Source organism: Mauremys reevesii, linkage group 11, assembly GCF_016161935.1.
Source record: "Mauremys reevesii isolate NIE-2019 linkage group 11, ASM1616193v1, whole genome shotgun sequence".
Classification (NCBI taxonomy): Eukaryota; Metazoa; Chordata; order Testudines; family Geoemydidae; genus Mauremys; species Mauremys reevesii.
Window position 1 is genome coordinate 15,514,847 of NC_052633.1, and position 23,342 is coordinate 15,538,188.

At 44.8% G+C, this 23,342-nt stretch overlaps 1 protein-coding gene across 5 annotated transcripts in view; it reads left to right on the forward strand.

The window, feature by feature from the left end:
* Nucleotides 1–23,342, forward strand: part of PTH2R (parathyroid hormone 2 receptor) — a 159,664-nt gene that overhangs the window by 63,090 nt on the left and 73,232 nt on the right. For all 5 annotated transcript variants that reach the window (XM_039493538.1, XM_039493540.1, XM_039493537.1 and 2 more), the window contains one exon: nt 22,526–22,628. In XM_039493538.1, coding sequence (XP_039349472.1) covers nt 22,526–22,628 — 103 coding nt within the window. The remainder of the gene's footprint in view (nt 1–22,525; nt 22,629–23,342) is intronic.

The window sequence follows — 23,342 nt, forward strand, 5'->3', positions numbered from 1 at the left end:
GGGGGCTTGGTACCTCTGTAACAAGGAATCTCCAACTCCCATAGACACTTTGTGCCCGTCTTCCTGGCTCAGGAGAGAAAGGGCCCACACCTCCTCCCACAATGGGATTGGCGACAGTTTTCCAAAATTTCCCAATAACTGGGCCTGTCCCTCTGCCCTTGGGGCACTGAAAAGGCAGTTTCACATCAAGGCTGTATCTGATTTCCTCGTAGCCCTTCCCACCGTCCCACCCCCCCCAAATTTCCTGCTCTTTGCACTGCTGCTCTCACCTGATTTCCTCTCCCTGGGATTGGAACCAATGCTGCTCTGACTGCCCCTGCTCCAGTTGTGGCTGCTTCTCTCTCTCCTCTTCCCCCAGTGCCTCTGTCCATCTTTCTCCTCCTGTCCAAGATGCTCCAGCTGTAAAGTCTAGCACAGCTCCGTTCCCAGGTCTGCTATTGCCTCGCTGGGTGACCTGCGGTAAATCATATGCCCTGTTGGTGCCCCACTTAGAAATAACTGCAGGGGCAAGACACAGCTCAGTTCTGAATCTTTCCAAGTGGATTTTATTGGTCCAAATCAGAGCCAAATGTCTTGTTTACTTTCCAGTCCTCAGACTAAAGTATCCTGTGCCCCAAAGAGAGGACAGGAGAGACTGAGGTGGCACCAATGACGTTGCCCCTGCGATGGCAGGGAATAGAATAGGTCGACTGGGCCTAGAGGTTCTTAGCAGCTGATCCCTCCTCCATGCTGCAGAGGGAAGTGAAAAAAACCCTCTGACCTGGAGGGAAATTCCTTCCTAACCCCAAATCTGGTGATCAGTTTGACCCAGGGCGTGGAAGCCAGATTCCCCAGCTAAGCATGGAGGAGCGAGGAATCTCTGTAGTGCTTCAGAACATTGGGCCATCTCCTCAGGTGTCCTGCCTCTAGCTGTGCCTAATATCTGGTGCTTCAACAGAGATGCTAAGGCCTTCTGCCCTCGCTTGTGTGTTCTTTCTCTGCGGTAGAGCCATGTGCTCCGATCTGAGCCCTTCAAGGACCTGCTGTCGTTGTTTTAAGCAACACACACACACACACTCTCCTTACCCCTGAGTAACTTGTTCTGATCTGTTGATTATCCAAATGGCTCAAATCCTTTAAAGTAACCCCAGGGAATCCCTCAGTTCTTTCAGTTGCTAGCAGTGCCTGCATAGCGGATGGTAAATATTTAACGCATCTGCCAGCTCAAAGCGTGGTACTCCCCCCGCCCCCCACCCCGCTCCTGTCCTTTTATCACGAGAGGTGCTGATTGCCTTTCAGGTTCCTCTCTTCCCTTCCTGACTCCGTGGAACACCTGACTGCAGCACGCTGAGTTTCTTCAGAAGCCCTCGCTCAGCCTTCCACTGGGGTCTTTCCAGAGAAACTGCTCCACCTGGGTACGCTCACGCTGAGTGTCGTTTGGCTGCAGTACTACGAGAAAGCTGGATTAATGCAATCTGGGGCCATGTGCACCCCTTCCTGGGGCCACACAGCTCCACTGCTATACCAGGGCTTTGCCCCTCACTTGTACTGATGGTGGCAGAAAGAGGGAGGCAGTGGGACCTCTTCCTGTCTTCCAGGAGCACCGCAGGGGCTCTTTCTCTCCCCCAAGAGTCAGGAGTGGCAGCACTGATCCCAACATCAGGATATATCTCTTTGCCTGGGTGGGCTGGGCCTATTGCACTCTTCTATACCTGCTACAAGCAGTCCTCTAGGGTAGTGTCAAAATGAAGGGTCCCCCTACAGCAGTGGGTTTGGGAGTTAACCTCCCAGGGAGATGCATAGGGCAGTTCTCAGAGCTATTGTTTCAGGCTGTCTGCAGACTCAGGCAAGCATTGCTGCATTGGTTACACTTGGGTCAGGCTCTACTATGCCATGAAGATGTATAACCCAGAAGGCAAAATAGGAAAACCCCAAACCGTATTATTTTTCACTCTTGTGATTGGCTTAAACGTCATGACTTTTTTTGGGGGGGGGGAGGCGACTCATGACTTTTGAACACTTAGGGTTGGTGCTGCAGGTGAAATACTGCCTCCCCCAGTGGTGTACTGAGCAGCTTATCAGCTCGTTAACAAATGCTGCCCTATTCTATTAAAAGCAGAGCTGCTTTCAATTCAACACAGCCACCATTTCAATCACAACAGTCTGAGAACTCGTGTCCGGCAGGGGAAAAACAGTGCACTGTGCACATTTTTATATTACGTTACCGATGAAAGGCAGGCACCCGCATATCTCTGCTTCTGAACGCTCAATGCTCGATCCTGAGCTGCTGCCTATTACCGCAGCGCCACTGAAATCGGAAGGAAGTCAGTGTAGTTCCACTAAGACCGACTGAGCACAGGGCATGGCTACGCTGCAGAATTAAGTTAGTCCACCTAAAGCCACCACAGTAATTCAGTCGGCTGTTCGTGTCAGTGCTGCCCTCCTGGTGAGAAGTGGGGCATTGTGCGGCTCTGACAGCTGGAGGGTGGCGTACTGACAGCCACGGAGGGCTGACTGCTGGAGAACGCCCCCTCCCCCAGGACTGAGCACTGGAGCCCCCTCCCAGCCCCACACGGGCTGAGCACCAGAGCTCCCATGCCCCAGACTGACAGCTGGAGCCCCTCCGCTCTGCACGAGGCTGACGGCCAGATCCCCTCTCCCCATCCCAGTGGTCAGCCCCATGTGGGGCTTGGAGGGGAGACTCCCACGCTTACATCACCTGCTGCTACCTTTGAAAGCTGGCATGGGGCTGACAGCTCGGTCTGTCAAAGGCAGTAAAGGTCGATTGTAAGCAATGAGGTGTCCACACGGGTACTGAGTTGCCCTAACTACATCAACCTAAGCGCTAGGGCTCTCGTGGAGGTGGCGTTATGAAGTTGATGTAGTGGGCAACTTACATCGGTGGGAGCTTCAGATTAGTGCAGACGTAGGCTGCCTTGCGTCGACCTAACTCTGTAGTGCAGACCAGGCTTTTGTTGTGAAATTGCTGAGGTTTCACTGAGTATGAAGCAGGTTTCATGTGCACAGCAGTATTATGCCACTCGTCCTGTGGGATGTCTAGAAAATTGATCTGCATTTAATCTGGAGTGAGTCCAGCGCTTCTGGGAGGCACCAGGCTGTCTTGCAGACAAAAGGCTAGATTGCGACTTGAACTAAGTGTCTGGGCAGAGGAATGAGTTTACCAAAAACCCCCAATACACCGCTTAGTCAGTGCATGGGGGGGGGGGGGGATGAACAAGTGGGACGAATTCTCTGCTTACTGTGTCCCGAGAGCCAGAGGAGGAAGGCTGGAATCTAGGCTGTACCCACCCTATGCTCAACCAGTGTGCAGTCGGCTATCCTGGTATAATCCAGCAATAAATTGCTACTCGCCTGGGAGCACGGAGGAGTAGGGGAGGAATTATGCCTCAGAGGCACAGTATTTTCAAGAGAAGTGCAGCTTGCGCACCAGCCCTAGCTCAGGCGTGTGCCTGGTGGCCCAGCGTAGCTCTAAGTTAATCATTTGTAGGGCCCTACAAATTCAGGATCCATTTTCATCAATTTCAAGGTCATGGGATTTAAAAATTTGTAAATTTCATGATTTCAGCTATGTAAATTTGAAATGTTACAGTGTTGTAGTTGTAGGGGGTCCTGACCCAAAAAGGAGTGTGTGGGGGGGTGTCACAAAGTTATTATGGGGGGCTTGCAGTACTGCTATAGGGGGTTTGCCTTCAAAGCTGGGCACCCAGCCAACAGCCGCTGCTCTCCAGCGCCCAGCTCTGAAGGCAGCGCAGAAGTAAGGGTGGCAATACTGCGACCCCCTAAAATAATCTTGTTACTCTCCCCCTGCAACTCCCTTTTGGGTCAGGACCCCCAACACTAGTCTCCTCCATGAAATCTGTATAATACAGGGTAAAAGCACCCAACACCAGATTTCACAGAGGGAGACCAGATTTCATGGTCTGTGATGCATTTTTCATGGCTGTGAATTTGGTAGGGCCCTAATCATTTGTGTATCTATCTAGCAGGTACAGAGTGCATAGTGGCATCTGAGTTCTGTAGACTGTCCTGCTGTTATCTTGTGAGACCTGTTCGGGCCCCAGGCACAGCCAGTCATTGACAATACCGTTAAAGGTGGCATTTAGTGCTTAGGGGAACATCTCTCCAGTAGGATCTGGACTAAGCCCACCTATTCTGTTCAGATAAAGTGCCAGCCAGCCAGGGGTGCCAGCTTTTGGTTGCAGTGGGGTCTACTGGTTAAAGCAAAGGATGGGGAGATTTGTGTATGAGCTCTATATCTGACTCTTTCTTAAGCTATGTGTGTCCTTGGGCAAGTCACTCAACCTTTTGCTGCCTTAATTTCCCCATCTGTAAAATTGGTACAAAATATTTGCAAGCAGTACTGTACCACAAAGGGATGTTGAGGCTTAACTCATTGTGAGAACCTCAGATACACAGGCTGGAGCTGAGCCAGTGAACCAGAGGTGAGTGGTTTTGTTTTGTTTTTACTGACACCCTCTGCTATCCGGGCCCGCTTTCCTAATTAGCCACTGTTGGCTTTTAATGTCCCTCATGTGGAAATAGTGTGCATACGATAGGACAGCCAGATCAATATGGAGTTAATTACACCAGCACGGCTATTGGACATTAATTAGCGTGCTCAGGCTTTGGTATTAAAGTGCCACTCTACTTTTTCCTAACAAGTCAAATTAAAAACAAAAAGGCCCAAAAAAAAATTAACCTGAGATATTGATGAACTAAGTCGTCGCTAAGGATCTGCCTGCTGTACCTTTTAATATGAGTGTGACTTTCCTTTATTATTCGGTTTGTTGCTGCTAGTGGGAGTAAGCCCACATTTCAAGAAGAAGAGAATAGACTGGAGTTTGCAAGCCACGTGGCATATGTCAGATACATCTATTGCACTATCTTGGGCCCCAGGCATGGACAAGACTTGTTAGGTCACCCAGGGACTGTGCAGGATTGTTCTCTACAGCACACTTTCTATTCAAGCTTTATGCCTCAAGATTTAAAAATCAAGTGTTTCTGTATAGAGAAGCAGGAGCAGAAAGCTGGTAGTTTGGTGGGAAATTAGGTTGTATTCCGTAGTCATCAGAATTACTATATTAAAACAGGCTAATGGGAGGTCTCTGAAGCATTTGGCTTTACTCCCTGTAAGAGTAAGGAATACTTGCCCCCTTAATGCTATAGAAGAGGGCATCTTTCTTCTTGACGCTAGCTGCTGATTAACGTGTGCACTGGAGCACAAGAACTGAGGCTTATAAATTGTGCCTTACCTGCGGTAGAACATCTGTGTTCTGCTCTGCTGACTATCCGTGTCTAATCCCTTCCTCCAAAGGTACCCTCCTGCTCGCTTGAACGCCATTTAAAGGAACACACACACACACACACACACGTTAGTGCCGCTTAAGGGTGCATCATGACACATCCCAGCAACAGTTTAGTACTGTAGGTCAAACATGCTGCTGGAACTCATGAGAGACAAAAGGTAACTTCTAGCAGCAAGTGTCACTGCTCAAAGGTTGCTGGATGCTTCACCACTAGGAGGGAGGTCGCTCTGAGGACCCACCTACAAGCTCTCTTCAGAGTACCACCTGGGAACCACAGCTCTGGAGTTTGTTGCTTTATGCAGATGGCAAAATGTCTTAGCCTGGAATCAGTCATGCAATACAGAGACGCTAACGCTTTTTCCTGCCTTTGCTTGTGTGTTCTTTCTCTGCGGTAGAGCCAGCTCTGCCTGATGCAAATTGCTGCACTCCAGAGGTGAGAAATATTTTGAAAGTTCAAAGCATGTACTGCAATTAAGTGCTGCCTGAGGCTGCGTTTTAAAAAGGAGTGAGCATAATGACTGGAAGCCACTCCAAATCATAAAGAAGCTTACAAATCCATGGCACGTAGTACCGCACATGTGCACGGCCTAAAAGGAAAAGAGCCAGACCGAGAAGCGATTATAGTGGTATGACGATGGGTAGAATACAAATAAGAAAACATCAGTGCAGAGGTGGAAGCACGTGGTGCCATGGAGAGGTCAAATGAAGAGAGTGGGCTTTAAGAAGGCACTTGACAGGAATGCACTCTAGCAAATACGGTGGAACCCTCTTAGCAAAGTCACTTCTCCCCCACCCCACACAGAACAGTTTCACGTCAAGCAGATGCCTTGTAGCCAGAGCTGCAGTTTGCACCTTGCAACATGCTGGTATTTATTTCTCCTTTCCACTATAAGTGGAGAAACCCTGTGTGGAAACGCACTGCAGGTGGGTGCTGCTCCTGCCATCATAGGTTCAAGTGCCATACTGGGATTGATTCTATGCACCAGAGATCCCCCGTGAGCTCAGCGGAGTTGTGGGTGTGCAAGGAATACGGGATTAGGATTGGAGTACTTGTGGCATTTTAGAGATTAATAAATTTATTTGAGCATGAGCTTTCGTGGGCTACAGCCCACTTCATTGGATGCATGAAATGGGCTGTAGCCCACGAAAGCTTATGCTCAAATACATTTGTTAGTCTCTGAGGTGCCACAAGTACTCCTGTTCTTTTTGCAGATACAGACTAACACGGCTGCTACTCTGAAACCCGACGATTAGGATTATGGCCCAGATTGACGCCTCTGCCCACCGCTATGAATTCACATGGTTGTAGGTCCTGGCAGAATCTGGGCTTGTGTCAAATAACTTGCAGCCAGGATGAACTTGAAATCAGTGTAGCTGTTCAAGTGGTGAATTTGGCCCTGTGAGTTTCCTGCTGTAGTTAGGAAAGCAACAGAAACAAACAGATCATTTGAAATCTGGGGCGAAAACCAAACCGATTTTGGATGGTGTGTGTGTGTCCCCAGCAAACCAATATAAAATATCTTGGATCATCCTAGCAGCCACAAGAGACAGCTTTTGACTACTGCACAATCGTTCCCACTAAATTTCTGCTCTGCTGACCATCAACTGTCCCCTGCTAAGTGAACAAACAGGACTACCTCGAAAACGTGTCTGCACAGAATGAACTTTTGGGACAATGAATGTTAAGTGGGTTTCCTGGTAAATACTTAGGGAGAGGTTAATGTAAATCCCCCACCTCCAGTTACACAAAAATCCAGCCTTTTGAAGCTATGCCCTGAGGAGAGAGTCATTGTCTCCTAATATAGAAGGCCAGAAGCAGAGGATGATTGCTGATTACCTGGTCCTGGAGATCAAAGGTCGAAGTTGTATAAAGAAACAGGCTGATCTGCCCAGTCTTGGGCCCAGACAGTTACACAGGCGCTGACTCTGGGGGTGCTCAGCACCCACAAGTCACAGCTGTTTGGCAGTGCCGCCACTCCGCTGTTTGGTGGAGCCCCTGATCAGCTAATAAAAGCTTAGGGCGAGGCTTGGGGGGGAGGCAGCAGGCGGGGGGTGGCATCACGGAGTGTGGCGGGAAGAGGCAGAGTGAGGACGAGGCCTCGGGGGAAGAGGCGGAATGGGGGCGGGAAGAGGCGGAGTGAAAGTGAGGCCTTGGGGGAAGGGGTGGAGGGCTCAGGGCAGAGTGGTGGCGGAGCAACCCCTGGGAAAAGTAAAAGTTGGCGCGTATGGACAGTTATCAACTTGTAACTACAGAGAAAACCTTGTTGTCGGATTGAAGGACTGACCCCTACCAGAGTCCAAGGCTAGAGATGGAGCGACCTCTGGTAAGCTTTTGTGTGTGTGTGTGTGTGTGTGTGTGTGTGTAGCCTTCTATTTATTTAGTATGTCTTCTCTGTAGTGATTTCACTTATGAAGTGTGCTTGCTTAGAAACAACTGTGTGGTAGCGTGTGACTGACAATTGCTGGCCTATGTAGGCAGTCTGATTTACTGGGAATATCACAGTGTAAGGCAGGGACCTGTGCAGCCTTTAAAAGAGCTGGTCACAAGGGGGAGAAATTCAGGTCTCCACCCAAGAGAGATGGTGGCTGGGAGCTATAAACTTCTAAGTGGGGGCCCTTGCTAGATCGTGGCGGCAAAATACAGGTGCAGTTACCCAGAAACTGACACCAACTTCACGGTTGACCAGTAGGTAGAAGGCCCATGTGATCTCTTCTATCCTGAAATGTACCATTAATTATCTGGGCTATTCTGGCTATTTGCAGCTCAGTCTTCCCACTGCTTCATGTTTTGTTATTTTGAATGGTGTCAGGTATCAGAGGGTAGCTGTGTTAGTCTGTATCAACAAAAAGAAGTGGGTTTTTTACCCGCAAAAGCTTATGCCCAAATAAATGTGTTAGTCTTTAAGGTGCCACCGGACTCCTTGTTTTTATTTTGAATGTTCACCAGTTGTAATGGTTATAGTTCAGTGATTGTACTGCACTATGTCCTGAAATGAAAAAGTGCCCATCTCACTGTTGGCATCCAGAAAGAGCTTTTGCTTATAAAAACAGCCCTTCTAGAGCAGTGTATGATGTTTCAGTGTTCTCCCACTTTCATGAAATTAGAGTAGAAAATGCAACAAATTGAGGGATCCTGCGCAGTATTTGGTGGCTAGAAAAACTTGTATAGACTCTGAATTAGCAAACACATTGGAAACTAACTGACTTCCAGTTTGCTGGATGAACTGAATTTTTTCTTTTAATTGTTTTGGGTTGGCCTAAAATGATTTCAGTTTTCTGGTTGAGAAAAAAAAAATTCATTTCAGGCTGAACATAATGTTTTGTTCAACCTGAAATGTTTCATTTCACATTTGAATTTTTTTATGCATTTTTTAAAAAAAGTAAAATTGAAGCAAAATTCAAAGCAATTTTATTTTTTGAATTTTTAAAAAAACTGAAACATTTCATTTAGAAATTGTAAAAAAATGAAACACTTTTTGCCTTCTCAGAATTTTGGTTTTTGACCAAAACAATTTGGCAAATTTGACACACATTTGCAAAATGTTGGTCAACCCAAATCTGCATTTTTAGCACACACACAAAGTCCAAAACATTTGTCACCCAACTCCAATTGTAATTTAGAAATTGCTTCCAGTTAATATTTCACAGTAGCTTTCAACTTACTCTGTCCGAGTAGTAACTAGTATTAATTACTGTGACTGTAGTCTGCCCTGGATGGTGAAGCCAACTTTCCATTATAAATGCCAACTCCTTCACCAGAATGACACTAATATCTCTGAAATAGCCCATGTGTGATCTTCTGTCTTGTGACAAATGAGGCAAATCAGAAGAGATGCTTTGGAGAGAAGAGGGCTGAAAGCAGGGTGCATAATGAGAACACACCCGGTTACATTAGAAAGGATCATTTAAAAAATGAAAGTTGAAAGGGTTACAAACCCTTGTGCTTTGGGCTATCAGCCAATCTCTAATCGCTGGAAGTTAAGAAGTAACGTTCCTTAGGGGCAGGTTATCCAATAATTGCACAATTTGGGGGTTGTGTCTGCCTTTGAAGCCTTTAGTGATGGCCGCTGTCAGACGCAGGATACTGGCCTAGATACACCAGTGGTCTGATCAAGTGTGGCAATTCCTGTTCTCTTATGAGTGATCAGTCTGGTTACATTTGTATCTGACCTCCTTTTCAGCACTTCCTCTAAAATCCTCTTGAATCTCACCAGCAGTTGAATGCTATTTTAATATTTCATAAATGGCCCCTTCTAATGGAGTCCATGGCCATGTACAAGAAGTCTTTTCCCCTTCTGGATCTACTGTGTCTGTTGGATCATGCAAAAGTTGTCAGCAGCACCTTCCTCTGTGGGAGCTGACTCCAATATTAATCAAGCTCTTTTGGTCTCTGTACTGTATGCCTAATTACATAAAGGGCAGCTACACTCAAATTTGCTTTGAGTTGTGAGAAGCATATTTCTTGCCAGCTACTCTAGAGAAATTACCATTAGGTTTTCCAGGGAATGAAAGTATATTGTCGTTTGCCCTTCAGAACTGAACCAATATTTTTATAATCTGAAAGCATATTTCCTAGGCAGATCTGGGACTCAGAGGAGAAACATGGCAAATAATCTTCTAAAGCTAAGGGTTGTGGTCCATTGGTTTCCCTGTCTCTCTGAAATGATTAAACATTTACAGCACAGGTGGTTTCAAACTCAGATGTAAATTACCACATAAGATTCTCAGTGTGCCTACTTAATAAGTATTCATGAATGCTTTCTGGTCATGAATTACTCATGCTCTGATTTGCTGTCCTCAGTTCACTTTCAAGCATTTTTAAGCATTTACCAAAAAACACTTACAAATTATACATATATAAATTATAACATTAGCACTAGCAGACAAACAGCCCTTAACATAGAGGCTGGACAAATTCCAGGGAAAAAGCTGGGAGAATCGATCCGACTGCCGTCCCACAGGGGATGATTCTGTTCTGTCCTAATGCGTATAGTTAAATTGTAAGCTCTTTGTATGTTAGGCATCTGGTCAGCAAAGCATTTAAGCGCTTGCTCAAGTCCCACTGAAATTTAATGAAATGTAAGCATGTGCTTAGGAGACTTGTGAAACATATGGTCTTTAAGCACATGCTTAATACTGAATAACAAACAACTTCTTGTAAACTATTGCTCCCCAATCCTGCAAAGCACTTGACATTAGTAGCTCCATTGAAGTCAAGCGGCTCCTCAAGTGCTTTGCTGGATTATAATCTCAAGTATTAAGGCAAGATTGTGCAGAATGCTCAGTGTGGTTATCTTAAAACAGAGGCTTGCTGTAAGCTTGCTCTGTGAGAAACATTGCAGAATATAGTTGGTGGGGGAAAGAAAGGGCCTGATTCATCATTCAATAGCCTCATCTAAAGTGGGAGTCTCCACTAAGGTCAATGGGCCACATCATCAGCTGGTGTAAATCAGCCAATGGAGCTGCAATGGAGGTAGGCTGATTTACACCATCTGAGAATCTGGCCCAGTTCAGTTCTCACAGGAAGCAGCACCCAACTCTCTTAAAATATGAACATCAGAATGGCCATACTGGGTCAGATTAAAGGTCCATCTAGCCCAGTAGCCTGTCTTCCAACAGTGACCAATGCCAGGTGCCCCAGAGGGAATGAACAGAACAGGTAATCATCAAGTGATCCATCCCCTGTCATTCATTCCCAGCTAATAGCTATCAATGGACCTGTCCTCTATGAACTTGTCTAGGTTTTTTTTTTTTTTTTTGAGCCCTGTTAGTCTTGGCCTTCACAACATCCTTTGGCAAAGAGTTCCACAGACTGACTGACTGCATTGTGTGAAAAACATAAGAACGGCCGTACCGGGTCAGACCAAAGGTCCATCTAGCCCAGTATCTGTCTACCAACAGTGGCCAATGCCAGGTGCCCCAGAGGGAGTGAACCTAACAGGCAATGATCAAGTGATCTTCCTCCTGCCATCCATCTCCATCCTCTGACGAACAGGGGCTAGGGACACCATTCTTACCCATCCTGGCTAATAGCCATTTATGGACTTAGCCACCATGAATTTATCCAGTTCCCTTTTAAACATTGTTCTAGTCCTAGCCTTCACAACCTCCTCAGGTAAGGAGTTCCACAAGTTGACTGTGCGCTGCGTGAAGAAGAACTTCCTTTTATTTGTTTTAAACCTGCTGCCTATTAATTTCATTTGGTGACCCCTAATTCTCGTATTATGGGAATAAGTAAATAACTTCTCCTTATCCACTTTCTCAACATCACTCATGATTTTATATACCTCTATCATGTCCCTCCTTAGTCTCCTCTTTTCCAAGTTGAAGAGTCCTAGCCTCTTTAATCTTTCCTCGTATGGGACCCTCTCCAAACCCCTAATCATTTTAGTTGCCCTTTTCTGAACCTTTTCTAGTGCTAGAATATCTTTTTTGAGGTGAGGAGACCACATCTGTACACAGTATTCGAGATGTGGGCGTACCATGGATTTATATAAGGGCAATACTATATTCTCCGTCTTGTTCTCTATCCCCTTTTTAATGATTCCTAACATCCTGTTTGCTTTTTTGACCGCCTCTGCACACTGTGTGGACATCTTCAGAGAACTATCCACAATGACTCCAAGATATTTTTCCTGACTCGTTGTAGCTAAATTAGCCCCCATCTTATTGTATGTATAGTTGGGGTTATTTTCTCCAATGTGCATTACTTTACATTTATCCACATTAAATTTCATTTGCCATTTTGTTGCCCAATCACTTAGTTTTGTGAGATCTTTTTGAAGTTCTTCACAATCTGCTTTGGTCTTAACTATCTTGAGCAGTTTAGTATCATCTGCAAACTTTGCCACCTCACTGTTTACCTCTTTCTCCAGATCATTTATGAATAAATTGAATAGGATTGGTCCTAGGACTGACCCTTGGGGAACACCACTAGTTACCCCTCTCCATTCTGAGAATTTACCATTAATTCCTACCCTTTGTTCCCTGTCTTTTAACCAGTTCTCAATCCATGAAAGGACCTTCCCCTTTATCCCATGACAACTTAATTTATGTAAGAGCCTTTGGAGAGGGACCTTGTCAAAGGCTTTCTGGAAATCCAAGTACACTATGTCCACCGGATCCCCCTTGTCCACATGTTTGTTTGACCCCTTCAAAGAACTCTAATAGATTAGTAAGACATGATTTCCCTTTACAGAAACCATGTTGACTATTGCTCAATAATTTATGTTTTTCTATGTGTCTGACAATTTTATTTTTAACTATTGTTTCAACTAATTTGCCCGGTACCGACGTTAGACTTACCGGTCTGTAATTGCCGGGATCACCTCTAGATCCCTTTTTAAATATTGGCGTTACATTAGCTAACTTCCAATCATTGGGTACCGAAGCCGATTTAAAGGACAGGTTACAAACCTTAGTTAATAGTTCCGCAACTTCACATTTGAGTTCTTTCAGAACTCTTGGGTGAATGCCATCTGGTCCCGGTGACTTGTTAATGTTGAGTTTATCAATTAATTCCAAAACCTCCTCTAGTGACACTTCAATCTGTGACAGTTCCTCAGATTTGTCACCTACAAAAGCCAGCTCAGGTTTGGGAATCTCCCTAACATCCTCAGCCGTGAAGACTGAAGCAAAGAATCCATTTAGTTTCTCCGCAATGACTTTATCGTCTTTAAGCGCTCCTTTTGTATTTTGATCGTCGAGGGGCCCCACTGGTTGTTTAGCAGGCTTCCTGCTTCTGATGTACTTAAAAAACATTTTGTTATTACCTTTGGAGTTTTTGGCTAGCCGTTCTTCAAACTCCTCTTTGGCTTTTCTTATTACACTCTTGCACTTAAGTTGGCAGTGTTTGTGCTCCTTTCTATTTGCCTCACTAGGATTTGACTTCCACTTTTTAAAGGAAGTCTTTTTATCTCTCACTGCTTCTTTTACATGGTTGTTAAGGCACGGTGGCTCTTTTTTTAGTTATTTTACTGTGTTTCTTAATTTGGGGTATACATTGAAGTTGGGCCTCTATTATGGTGTCTTTAAAAACGGCCCATGCAACTTGCAGGGATTTCACTTTAGTCACTGTACCTTTTAACTTTTGTCTAACTAACCCCCTCATTTTTGTATAGTTCCCCCTTTTGAAATTAAATGCCACAGTGTTGGGCTGTTGAGGTGTTCTTCCCACCACAGGGATGTTGAATGCTATTGTATTATGGTCACTATTTCCAAGCGGTCCTGCTATAGTTACCTCTTGGACCAGCTCCTGCGCTCCACTCAGGATTAAATCTAGAGTTGCCTCTCCCCTTGTGGGTTCCCGAACCAGCTGCTCCATGAAGCAGTCATTTAAAGTATCGAGAAATTTTATCTCTGCATTTCGTCCTGAAGTGAAATGTTCCCAGTCAATATGGGGATAATTGAAATCCCCCACTATTATTGGGTTCTTAATTTTGATAGCCTCTCTAATTTCCCTTAGCATTTCATCATCACTATTACTGTCCTGGTCAGGTGGTCGATAATAGATCCCTATGTTACATTTTTATTAGAGCATGAAATTTCTATCCATAGAGATTCTATGGAACATGTGGATTCGCTTAAGATTTTTACTTCATTTGAATCTACACTTTCTTTAACATATAGTGCCACTCCTCCCCCAGCACGACCTGTTCTGTCCTTCTGATATATTTTGTACTCCGGAATGATTGTGTCCCATTGATTGCTCTCATTCCACCAGGTTTCTGTGATGCCTATTATATCAATATCCTCCTTTATCACAAGGCACTCTAGTTCACCCATCTTATTATTTAGACTTCTAGCATTTGTGTACAAGCACTTTAAAAACCTGCCCCTGTTTATTTGTCTGCCCTTTTCTGATGTGCCAGATTCTTTTTTATGTGACTGTTTATCATCTGACCCAGCCCTTTCATTATACTCTCCAGTCCTCTGCTCCTGACTATAACCTGGAGATTCTCTATCATCAGACTCTCCCCTAAGAGAAGTCTGTGTCCGATCCACATGCTCCTCTGCAGCAGTCGGCTTTCCCCCATCTCCTAGTTTAAAAACTGCTCTACAACCTTTTCAATGTTTAGTGCCAGCAGTCTGGTTCCACTTTGGTTTAGGTGGAGCCCATCTCTCCTGTATAGGCTCCCCCCATCCCAGAAGTTTCCCCAGTTCCTAATGAACGCGAACCCCTCCTCTCTACACCATCGTCTCATCCACGCATTGAGACTCTGAAGCTCTGCCTGCCTACCTGGCACTGCGTGTGGAACTGGGAGCATTTCTGAGAATGCCACCATAGAGGTCCTGGATTTCAGTCTCTTCCCTAGCAGCCTAAATTTGGCTTCCAGGACATCTCTCCTACCCTTCCCTATGTCATTGGTACCTACATGTACCACGACCACTGGCTCCTCCCCAGCACTACACATAAGTCTGTCTAGATGCCTCGAGAGATCCGCAACCTTCGCACCAGGCAGGCAAGTCACCATACGGTTCTCCCGGTCATCACAAACCCAGCTATCTATGTTCCTAATAATCGAATCTCCCATTACTAACACCTGTCTTTTCCTAGAAACTGGAGTTCCCTCCCCCGGAGAGGTAACCTCAGTGCGAGAGGCAACCTCAGCACCATCTGGAAGGAGGGTCCCAACTATGGGAAGGTTTCCCTCTGCTCCCATTGACTGCTCTGCTTCCCTGGGCCTTTCTTCCTCCTCAACAGCACAGGGGCTGTCTGGGCAGAGGTGGGACAATTCTACAGTGTCCCGGAAAGCCTCATCAACATACCTCTCTGTCTCTCTTAGCTCCTCCAGTTCCGCCACCCTGGCCTCCAAAGTCCGTACATGGTCTCTGAGGGCCAGGAGCTCCTTGCACCGACTGCACACATACGCCACTCGTCCATAGGGCAGGTAATCATACATGCAACACTCAGCGCAATAAACTGGATAGCCCCCAAAACTCTTCCTTTTGTTTGTTTTAAACCTGCTGCCTACTAATTCTATTTGGTGACTCCTACTTCTTGTGTTATGAGGAGTAAATAACACTTCCTTATTTACTTTCTCCACTATATTGATTTTTATAGACCTCAATCATATCCCCCCTTAGTCATGTCTTTTCCAAGCTGAAAAGTCCCAGTCTTATTAATCTCTCCTCATACTGAAGCCGTTCCATCCCCATAATCATTTTTGTCGCACTTTTCTGAACCTTTTCAATTCCAATATAAAACAACGGAGTGAAAACAATTGTAAAGTCCCATTGACTTTGAATAGAGCTGTCAAAACAAGATGCTAGTGATAGTGCCCTGGTGAAAATTTCTTGTATCTGTCAGAAATAAAATGCAACATTGTTTGAACTGGCTGGTTGGAAAACTTTAAAACTGTGTGGATTTAATGAACTGAATTATACTAATATGAAACTGACTTCTTGGGGTGAAATCCTGGCACCGTTGAAGTGAATGGCAAAACTCATATTGGCTTCAATGAAGTCAGGATTTCACTCCAATCTTTTTTTTTTAATCTGCAGCTCTGTCTTTTTAAAAAAAAAAAAAAAAAAAAAAAAAGTATATTTGAAGTTGAGATGGGGGGGATGCAGAACTTCTTATTTAAATAATGAATTTCTTATACAGATTCAGTGATGACCAAATGAAGCAAATTTTTACTTTTCCTTAACTAACTGGAATGATTGAGAACCATGTCAGATGGACAGCCTGGAAGGAGAGCCACTGAACATCATTACAGTGACATCATCACCTGCAGTAAACCTCGTCTCTGTCGGTAGTGCAAGCTTCCCAGGTTGCCTAGATGTACTTCGCAGCTGAACTGGAGGGAGGGGGAAGAAGAGCCGGCTGGCCTCTCCGACAGCGCTACGAATGTTTGCTGCTTAGTACAGATTAGGGTTGATGAGGTTTTGTTGTGTGGCTACCTGTTCACTAAGGATAGGGTTTAAATCACCACCAGTCCCCTTTGAATCAGTGACCTAGCACAGAAGTGCCCTTGTAAATGGCTTGATCCACCAGTGTGACAGATTTATTGTTCAAACTTTGATCTGAAAGTCTGTGGAGCTTTTAGACCCTCAGCGTTGCTATTACTGACCTCCTTTTTTTTTTTTTTTGGTTAACTATGGTTATTCCAATTAAGCCCACAAGACCCAGACCTGTGCCCCTACCTGCAAACTATCCTGATGCGAAGAAAAGGTAGGAAGACCAGTGACAGGCTAATATGACGCCATCAGGAAGTCTTTAATTACTGAAAGATTAAACAAGGAGTCCTACAAAAAGGGGAAACATGGATGAATTGCTGAGGAGGAGTAGAGATGTATCGCACATGCCTATAGGGACGAAATGAGAGACACCCAGCAAAGGACAGAAAAAGCTATAAGATGAGGTTCTTCAAATGCAATAGGAGAAAGAGAAAGGTGAAAGAGATTGTAGAACCTCTACTTAAGGAGGAAGGAGAGCTGATGACTTCAACAAGACTGAGGTATTTAGTGCCTATTTTGCTTCAGTCTTCGCTAAAAAGGCTAATGGTGACCAGTATCAGAGGGGTAGCTGTGTTAGTCTGGATCTGTAAAAGCAGCAAAGAGTCCTGTGGCACTTTATAGACTAACAGACGTATTGAAGCATGAGTTTTCATGGGTGAATACCCACTTCGTCGGATGCATGTAGTGGAAATTTCCAGGGGCAGATACCTGCCCACCTGAAGCATATTTTCACCAGTAACTGCACATTGCACCATAGTAACTCTAACTCAGGAACCAATCCATGCAACAAACCTCAATGCCAACTCTGCCCACATATCTACACCAGCGACACCATCACAGGACCTAACCAGATCAGCCACACCATCACCGGTTCATTCAACTGCACGTCCACCGATGTAATATATGCCAGCAATGCCCCTCTGCTATGTACATTGGCCAAACCGGACAGTCCCTAAGGAAAAGGATAAATGGACACAAATCAGATATTAGGAATGGCAATATACAAAAACCTGTAGGAGAACACTTCAACCTCCCTGGGCACACAATAGCAGATTTAAAGGTAGCCATCCTACAGCAAAAAAACTTCAGGACCAGACTTCAAAGAGAAACGGCTGAGCTCCAGTTCATCTGCAAATTTGACACCATCAGCTCAGGATTAAAGCTGATGCTAAACAAAGACTATGAATGGCTAGCCAACTACAAAAGTAGTTTCTCCTCCCTTGGTGTTCACACCTCAACTGCTAGAAGAGGGCCTCATCCTCCCTGATTGAACTAACCTCGTTATCTCTGGCCTGCTTCTTGCTTGCATATATGTACCTGCCCCTGGAAATTACCACTACATGCATGCGACGAAGTGGGTATTCACCCACGAAAGCTCATGCTCCAATACGTCTGTTTGTCTATAAGGTGCCACAGGACTCTTTGCTGCTTTTAATGGTGACCAGATATTCAATTAAAATCAGCAACGAGGGGGAAGGAACGCAAGCCAAAGTAGGGAAGAACAGGTTAGAGAATATTTAGATAAGTTGATGTATTCAAGTCAGCAGGGCCTGGCGGAATTCACCCTAGGGTACGAAAGGAACATGCTGAAGCACTTTTGGAACCATTAGCAATTATTTTTGAGAACTCTCAGAGGATGGGGAAGGTCCCAGCCGACAGGAGAAGGGCAAACATAACACCTATCCTTAAAAAGGAGATCACAAAGGGCCAGAGGAATTATAGACAAGACAGCTTAATTTTGATACCTGGAAAGATACTGGAACAACTTATTAAACAATCAGTTTGTAAGCACCTAGAGGATAATAAGGCTAGATGTAATAGCCAGCATGGATTTGTTAAGAACAAATCCTGCCAAACCAACCTAATTTCCTCCTTTTGTAATGGTTACTGGTCTAGTGCATTGTGGTGAAGCAGTCAACATGATATAACTTGTTTTTTGGCTTTTCACAATCCCACATGACATTCTCATAAGCAAACTAGGGAAATATGTTCTAGATTAAATTACCATAAAGTGGATGCACAACTGGTTGAAAGATCGTACTCAGAGTAGTTATCAGTGGCTTTCTGTCAGACTGGGAGCGGCGTATCTAGGGGGGCCACATGGGTCAGTCCTGGGTCTGGTACTAGTCAATAGGTTAATTACTTAGATTAGTGTTTCTCAAACTTTTTTTTCGCGGACCACTTGAAAGTTGCTGAGGGTCTCAGCGGACCACTTAATGATCTTTCCAAATGTTGTTTGTACCGTTAGCTAACTGTTGTAAAGCGCTTTGGATAAAAGCGCTATATAAAATAAAAACTTAATAACATTTTTTGGTTCTACATATAAAAGCACACAACTCCGTATTTTAATATCAGTAGTCTTATCTTTCTAATGCTATGGATGTGCTCTCTCTCTCCCCTGCTGCGGCAACCCCCAAGCTGGGCCTGGCAAAGAGGGGGGTGTCTCTCCCCCTTTCCCTTACCGCAGCAGTCCCTGAGCTGGAGCTGGGAAGGAGGGCTGTCTCTCCCTGGTAGCCGCAGCCCTGGAGCTGGGGAAAGTCACTGCCGCCGCAACCCTGCACATCCCAAATTCCCCCCATCCCCTCTTCTCACCCTACTGCCCCTTCCCTCCTACCTCCTATTTCCCGCCAAGGCCGCCACCTCACCTTACATGTGCATCTTCTCCAGGGTCCAGGCACCTAATTAGTGGAGCCACACCTGCGCGGCTCCACTAATTAGATGGGTGGTCCTTCATTCTCTTGTGTGCGGCTGCCCAGATGTGCACCTTAGAGGGAACTATCCACAGACCTCCCTGAATGGAGCTCGCGGACCACTGGTGGTCCATGGACCACAGTTTGAGAACCTCTGACTTAGATAAGAGAGAGGAGTATGCTTATAAAATGCTAATGGCACCACACTGAGAAGTCTTGCAAGCACAGTGGAGGCCTTGGCCCATGGCTAGGCTTTTAGGCAGGGATCCTGGAACAGGAGGGGCCAGGGGGCCAAGGCCCCATCACTTTTTACTGGCCATAAGGGTGAGCGACAGGGTGGAGGAGACAGAGAGGAGCAAGCAGGGGCGGGGCCTTGGGGGGAGAGGTGGCAGGTGGGCAGGGCCTCAGGGAGAAGGGCAGGGCCATGGTTTGAGCGCCGATGGCCCCCCACCTTTAGGCACTTCAATAATACACATAATGTTTCGCTCCTGGGTGGAGCTTGGGCATGTGATTAGCTTTGCCCTCAAACTGTTAAGATCTATATTTTCACCAATACTGCTTTCAAAGAGATTAGAAACTAATCTTGGGTGTAGAGCCGGGCGAATAAGTTTGTGGGCAGTTCTGGAGAGAAAAAAATGAAGGGTCAAATTGAAAATGGAATTTTCAATGTTTTTGATGAATCAAAAAGTTTAAAAAACCCAAACAAACACCAAAACCCCTCAACTCAGGTTGGGTAAAATGTTTCATTTGGATCTTGATCATTTTAAACCTTTCAATTGCTTAAATAAAATTGAAGGAAATTCTAGAAAGAAAAGTAATTTTGGACAGAAAAAATACAAACGTTTTGCTCAGAAACTGTCAAAAGAAAAATGGTTTGGGGGGGGGGGGCAGGTGTTGAAGTTTTTCTTTTTAAAGTTTAATTTGACCAGAACAATTGTACAAAATGTTTCACTGTTGCTGAATTTGCTTCCCCTTCTTCCACCCGCCTGGAAAAATCACACACACACACTTCTCCAGATCTACTCATGTAACCTTTAAAAACAGGATGCCCTGGTCCTTCATCTCCTACTGATAACCGTATTATTAGGGTCTCTTCCCCTAAGTGAGTAGTGTGTCTTTTTAGAAGATGGCTGAGTGCTTCAGGTAGAATTGGAGAAGGATTAATATTTTTACAGTGCTTTGAAAATGCTATTGTAAATGCTAAGTGGTGTGTGTTGCCATATGAGGGACCTGAATCTTGATCCCGGAGTGTATCTAAGTTCTTTTAAAGCCACCCTAATGGTGAAGATGAAGATTCCCTCAGGACAGTAGCTTTACACCACCCTCTCCCCCAAAGCTGTAACTAGACATTTTAGCATCTGGGACGAGCAAACATATTTGTGCCCCCTGCTGTTGTGTGGTGGGGTTTTTTTTGGGGGGGGGTATTTCTCCATCTCATTTTTCTGCCCCCATGGCTTTGCACCCTGGGCAGCTGCCCTGCTCGTTCCACCCTAATTAAGGTCCTGTTCTCCCTTATACTTCAGCGGAGGAAACGGTGCGGAGGTAGAGGGTGTGTGCCTGAGTGCCACGTGGTCTGGCCAGTCCTCATTGGTGGCTCATAGGGAGCTGTTCCTGTTGGTATAAATTAGAGCAGCCCTGAGGCTGCTCCACTTTACACCAGGGGCTACATTTGCCTCAGGATTGTAAACGGAGGTAAAGTAGCATAAAGCCATCTCTGACCCCGTACCACTCAAATATGTTGTGTTCAGGTGCTCCAGAGGGCCAACAGCACTATATATTAGAGATGCATTTTAACTTTAATTTAGGTCTGATTTATCATATTTGGATAAAGAATGGGTTAAAGCAGCAGTGGGATGGGGTGGGGGAGAACATGAAGTATGGTCTTTCCATAGCTCTTACTTTTCTAGTATTTTTTCCTTTGACACAAGAAAAGAAAACCGATGTGAATTTAAGATTTACCTACTGGGAAACTGGCACAAAAAAGGACAAACTTGTACCTAGCTGAATTACATATGAACTTTGAGAGACACATTTATTTTTGATGCGGATGAGGCTGGGAAATATTTAGAAGCTCAGCTTATGAAATATCCTCCCCTGAATAATAGATCTGTAGATAAGGGTGTTTTGAAAGAGACAACTTATTTGCTAGGGCTGAGCTGACAGGTTAGGTAAAAAGCTGAGCCTGTCTGATTTCAGTCCAACAAACTCCGCTTCTGAGAGTTTGGGTTCAGGAGAGTTGGCTAATGTACCCCTTACATTTGCATATGCAGTCGCAGGGGCATGCATTCAGTGCATTATGCTTTATAGGAGGGAAGGAGAGTGGTCCAGCAGCTCAAGCATGGAAGTCAAGAGATCTGGCTGCTCTGCCACAGACTTCCTGTTTGACTTCGGGTGTGTCACTTAACACTGCCTCATTGTTCCCTTCCATAAAATGGGCTTAACACCTACCTCATCGGGATGTGTTAAGTCTTAATTCACTAATGTTTGTAAAGGGCTTTGAGAATTTCAGACAGAAGGTGATACAGAAGGGCAGAGTATTATTCTGGCATGAATTATACATGCTTTTAGCAGAATTCATGCATTACCCCCCCCTCCCCCGCCAAGGACCTGTGCTCTAGAAAAGGCTTTGAAGTGTGTGGAAACAGCCTTCTGAAAGTATCCCTTATGCAGAGGGGACTGCCTATCTGGGGTAGTGCTTGTGTCAAGGTTCCTGTTCTCAGCCCTGGTGTAGAAGATGGAGTGGCAGTGTAAAGGGGGTGGATGGAGGATGTGACCAGAATGCACTATGCTACAATTAGTCTGCTTTCCAGGGTGCATAAGGGGAGATGGGAAGTAGAGTACAAATCAGAGCACCCCTTAAGATGCTCTAATACAAGGGGACCAGGGAGGAATACAGCAAGTGCAAAGGGCATAAGCTTTCGTGGGTAAAAACCTCACTTCTTCAGATACATCAGAAGAAGTGGGTTTTAGCCCATGAAAGCTTATGCCCAAATAAATCTGTTCGTCTTTAAGGTGCCACCAGACTCCTCGTTGTTTTAGTACGTAGACTGAAAGTCAGGTATTGACTATGAACTTAGGGTGCTGCTAGTGGCGTATCTAAATCTGCCAGAAGTTTTTCTCAACGGCTACAGGGGAATACGCCTTTGAAAATGCCGACATGATGAGAATGTTAATCAGTAAACTGATGGAATTAGAGTTTTGGGGATAGCCAGTCTTTCAGTTTAGTGGCTGAACTGCAAAATTGCAGAAAAACTAGTTTTGGGTCAACTTGAAATGAAACTATTTACATTTTTTTTGGTGAAATTATTTTTTTGGGGGGGGGGGGGACTTGTCTCAGATCAACCAGTATGTAAAGTTACCCCAACCCCAAATTTAAAAAAAAAGTAAAATTCAAAACAAAAATGTGTCAATTTGTAAAAATCTAAACATTTCATTTTGAAAATGTTAAAATACTTAGAAATGCAGGTCTAGAAAATTAACTCTTTTAGAGCACTCCCATTAAAATACAGCCAAGGGTCAAATGATCCAAGTAACATCCTTCCTCACTTCTTTTTTTTCCCGCCCACACAGGTGGATTCTGATGACACGATTACCACGGAGGAGCAGATTTATCTTCTCCTGGAAGCCAAAATTCAGTGTGAACTGAACATCACTACCCAACTACAAGAAGGAGGTGAAGTACCTAAGTAACGGATTTCTTTCTCTTCCCTACACCAGCAGTACTAATGGGGTGTCAAGACCATCAAATATATCGACCATCTCAAAGCGCAGGAGATCAATGCAGAAAGATCCCAATTTTTTTCTTCAGCATTTCTCTGAATCAAATCAAGTGTGTGTGTGTGAAATGTGCCTTTAATAGACATTCCTTATTTCTCTTTCTCTCCCAATTTATCTCTACGACTCAAGCAGACAAGGTTGCACACAGGCTGATGCTTCAAACTGATCAAGGCTTTTGAGCATTCTTGGATATCTGTAGTTAGTGAGGTTCCAGTCACTGGAATTCATTGATGTCCCTTCTGACCTTAAGTCTATGAATCTATGTGCATGAGATACCACGTTCTCTTCATAGTTTGTTTTATTATTCCACACTGCTGTGGAGTTAAGCATAAAGGTGAGCTAAAAAGGGTTTTAAAAAAACCTGCCTTTTTTGCTCTTTTGGGAGAGATTTTATCATGGCTATCATGAACGTCCAGTTTGATCTTTCCTGGTTTGCTAGAAGGTCTCAGACATCTTTATTGTTGTTATTTATAACACCTGAATTGAAAGGACGAGGCTACAAAATCTTTAACAAAGCTTTCTTTTGTCTAAAATGTTAGCCACTGAACTTAAATATTTGATTTGTCTTAATTAACAACTACCAAGACTTAAAATCCCTTCTTCTCTCAGC